This window comes from Diaphorina citri, unplaced genomic scaffold (genome assembly GCF_000475195.1).
Source record: "Diaphorina citri unplaced genomic scaffold, Diaci psyllid genome assembly version 1.1 scaffold2924, whole genome shotgun sequence".
Classification (NCBI taxonomy): Eukaryota; Metazoa; Arthropoda; class Insecta; order Hemiptera; family Psyllidae; genus Diaphorina; species Diaphorina citri.
Window position 1 is genome coordinate 22,009 of NW_007380337.1, and position 4,080 is coordinate 26,088.

General features: G+C 42.0%; 1 protein-coding gene across 1 annotated transcript in view; it reads right to left on the reverse strand.

The window, feature by feature from the left end:
- LOC103519752 (Down syndrome cell adhesion molecule-like protein Dscam2) overlaps positions 1-1,336 on the reverse strand; it is a 13,097-nt gene extending 11,761 nt beyond the window's left edge. The window contains exons 1-2 of the mRNA XM_026831132.1: positions 940-1,336; positions 416-802 (exon numbers count right to left, since the gene is read on the reverse strand). Of these exons, the coding sequence (XP_026686933.1) occupies positions 416-802; positions 940-1,037 (485 nt within the window). The 5' untranslated portion in view covers positions 1,038-1,336. The remainder of the gene's footprint in view (positions 1-415; positions 803-939) is intronic.
- Positions 1,337-4,080: the final 2,744 nt, after the last annotated feature.

Consider the following 4,080-nt stretch of genomic DNA (forward strand, 5'->3'; position numbering starts at 1 on the left):
AAATGTCCATTTTTGAAACCGTAGGTACATATTTGTCCATTTTTGGAACCGAAATTTCCAAAAACACGTGGATTTTCGTCCATGTTTGCTACCGTAGCTGATCTTTAACGCCGTTTTTAACGGATTTCCGTTTGTTTTAGAGGTCTGACGATGTTTTCAAACGATTTGCCTTGAAAAGACGAATCGAGATATACCAAAAACTCAATTTCCGAAAATTGAGCCTTTGTCCATCACTTAGCTTGAATCCAGGATTATGTACCTAATATGTACATAGGTATATATATGTATTTAGAGTATTTTAGAGTGAGTGTGAGGTGTGAGTATGTGGCGCACTTTACCGAATTACATTTTAGTATTTTACATATTTACGGAAGGTCTTGTCAGTAAATGTACTCGTACCTAACTGTCTATTTACCCAAGTACAAATTGAAATATCATTAAACTTACTCCATTATTATAGTGTTTAATATTACGAGTACCTCCAAGTTGTAACTCTGCAGAGCCCTGTGCTACATCTCCATCACTCCTTCTGGCTATACACTGGTAAATACCACGATCCTCTCTTCCTACAGGATTGATCACTAGACTTGTGCTCGAAGTCCTGCCTGGAATTTGTCGCCCATCCTTGAACCAGGCAATGAGATAGGGACCAGAATCATACGGGGTGATCTCACACTGGAAGTTTGCACTCCCATCCAGATGAACACTGAGCAGCGGAGGATTTACGTCCACCCTGTATGGGGTGGATACTTGAAGGCGAACTTCTGCTGTAGCCTCCCCTCCTATGTTGGAACTGGAACACCTGATGACCAATAGGCAATCTGTCAGACAGTCTGAGCGTGAGTGGCGGAAAACTTCCAACCTAGGTCTGTCAGATAGTCTGAGACTCTGAGAGACCTAAAATAAATTCTTGGCTCCAAAATGTATACATTTGCTTACCTGTAGGTTCCGGAATCTTCAGCAGTAACACCTTCTATGGCCAGAATAGGTCCTAGTACCCTTGTCCTCGGGCCTGGAAGAACTAGCAAAGGCTCCATGTTATGATCAGTACGATACCATCTGAAACAAAAAGGAACCTCTAATGAAATTTACTGAACTGTACACCTTCATATTAGTTCATTAGTCCTACCGACCCCCTATTAGTTCATTAGTCCTGCCGACCCCATATTAGTTCATTAGTCCTGCCGACCCCATATTAGTTCATTAGTTCTGCGAACCCCATATTAGATCATTAGTCCTGCCGACCCCATATTACTTCATTAGTTCTGCGAACCCCATATTAGATCATTAGTCCTGACTCTCCTGACGACCCCATATTAGTTCATTAGTCCTGCCGACCCCATACCTATTAGTTCATTAGTCCTGCCGACCCCATAATATTAGTTCATTAGTCCTGCCGACCCCATATTAGTTCATTAGTCCTGCCGACCCCATATTAGTTCATTAGTCCTGCCGACCCCATATTAGTTCATTAGTCCTGCCGACCCCATATTAGTTCATTAGTCCTGCCGACCCCATATTAGTTCATTAGTCCTGCCGACCCCATATTAGTTCATTAGTCCTGCCGACCCCATATTAGTTCATTAGTCCTGCCGACCCCATATTAGTTCATTAGTCCTGCCGACCCCATATTAGTTCATTAGTCCTGCCGACCCCATATTAGTTCATTAGTCCTGCCGACCCCATATTAGTTCATTAGTCCTGCCGACCCCATATTAGTTCATTAGTCCTGCCGACCCCATATTAGTTCATTAGTCCTGCCGACCCCATATTAGTTCATTAGTCCTGCCGACCCCATATTAGTTCATTAGTCCTGCCGACCCCATATTAGTTCATTAGTCCTGCCGACCCCATATTAGTTCATTAGTCCTGCCGACCCCATATTAGTTCATTAGTCCTGCCGACCCCATATTAGTTCATTAGTCCTGCCGACCCCATATTAGTTCATTAGTCCTGCCGACCCCATATTAGTTCATTAGTCCTGCCGACCCCATATTAGTTCATTAGTCCTGCCGACCCCATATTAGTTCATTAGTCCTGCCGACCCCATATTAGTTCATTAGTCCTGCCGACCCCATATTAGTTCATTAGTCCTGCCGACCCCATATTAGTTCATTAGTCCTGCCGACCCCATATTAGTTCATTAGTCCTGCCGACCCCATATTAGTTCATTAGTCCTGCCGACCCCATATTAGTTCATTAGTCCTGCCGACCCCATATTAGTTCATTAGTCCTGCCGACCCCATATTAGTTCATTAGTCCTGCCGACCCCATATTAGTTCATTAGTCCTGCCGACCCCATATTAGTTCATTAGTCCTGCCGACCCCATATTAGTTCATTAGTTCTGCGAACCCCATATTAGATCATTAGACCGACACCATATTAGTTCATTAGTCCTGCCGACCCCATATTAGTTCATTAGTCTGCCGACCCCATATTAGTTCATTAGTCCTACCGACCCCATATTAGATCATTAGTCCTGCCGACCCCATATTAGTTCATTAGTCCTGCCGACCCCATATTAGTTCATTAGTCCTGCCGACCCCATATTAGTTCATTAGTCTGCCGACCCCATATTAGTTCATTAGTCCTACCGACCCCATATTAGATCATTAGTCCTGCCGACCCCATATTAGTTCATTAGTCCTGCCGACCCCATATTAGTTCATTAGTCCTGCCGACACCATATTAGTTCATTAGTCCTGCCGACCCCATATTAGTTCATTAGTCTGCCGACCCCATATTAGTTCATTAGTCCTACCGACCCTAAATGAGATTGGGGTAATGGCAAAATGATAGAAGAAAGAGGTGTTCAGTATGTATTGGTATCTAAGGGTTAATGCTAATGAGAAAATTAGGATACACTCAAAATATTCATCCTGGTGCCTCATTTATATGCATTAGCTTTGAAGAAACTCAATCTTCAATCTGAAGAAGATCATCAGCAACAGCATATCAAACATGCAAAACTGAGCGAAGGCAATTCATTCTGAGTTGGAGTAAAGCATATTTTAATCAATAGGTAGTTGGCGAACTTAATTATTAATTCTTGCGACCATAGCGCACCCGCACCCTATCTCAAAGGTGACACATTCCCCCAACTATCGCTTAGGTTAGTTTGGATGTAGGTAATGTGATCTCCTCAATCTAACATACTCAGTTAATGGAAAGTAAAAAAATCCGGGACTTTAAATAGGTAGGTACCTACAAGAAAAAAAAAAAAAAAAAAAAAAAAAAAAAAAAATTTCCTTTCCCCCCACTTTCATATATTGTTATCTGATTCGCAGTCATTGGAGAAGCAAGCTTCAATAGGAAAATTATTTCGAAGAAACAAAAGACAGAAATACCTATACAAAGAAGTACGTATGTACAAGACAAGATGGCGATATAGCACATTTCCTTTCAAGTCATTACTTTTTTTCTGGGTAGACAAGTAGACATATTGAAAAACTAGGAGGTAGGAGGAGGAGGAGAAGACATATTGAAAGGAATATAAAAACTTGACAAGATGAGACTGATAGAGTAAAGGTGATAGTAAAAGTCTACGTCTACGCAATGCAGCCAGATATACAGGGTGTTGTTTTATATTTTTATTCTATGAGAGGGGCAACAAACCCTTTCCACTCATAATATCAGTCTTTATGCTGCCTCACCTTTTTTGCTGGAATTTACCTACATTCTTCAGGCTTTGGATTCTCTCCTCTTCCTCTTAGCCATTTCCCTTGTACAGAAGGGGTCGACGTCTCAATCAGCCCTAGGGTGATTGCTTTGGGCTGACATTTGAATTTGGTTACAAAATATCACTAGTGGGATGCCCTTCGCACTCAACCTTTTCTATTTCTTTAGCAAGGGAAATTTCCTAGGTAAATTTTAGTTCCACTGTGTTCTCGAGAGTTTGAAGTAGAGCGCAGCACAAGTCGATACTCGATTTTTTTCTCGTAGAGACTGCTATGGTCTCTTTAAGTTAGTGGGACACGGGTGTCCCAGTGGTCACGAAAGGGTTAAACCCCCACCAGAAAGAATTCCCCTGCCAAATTTGGATGCTCTCCTACTACCTAGGTATAACATTTTAGGACGAA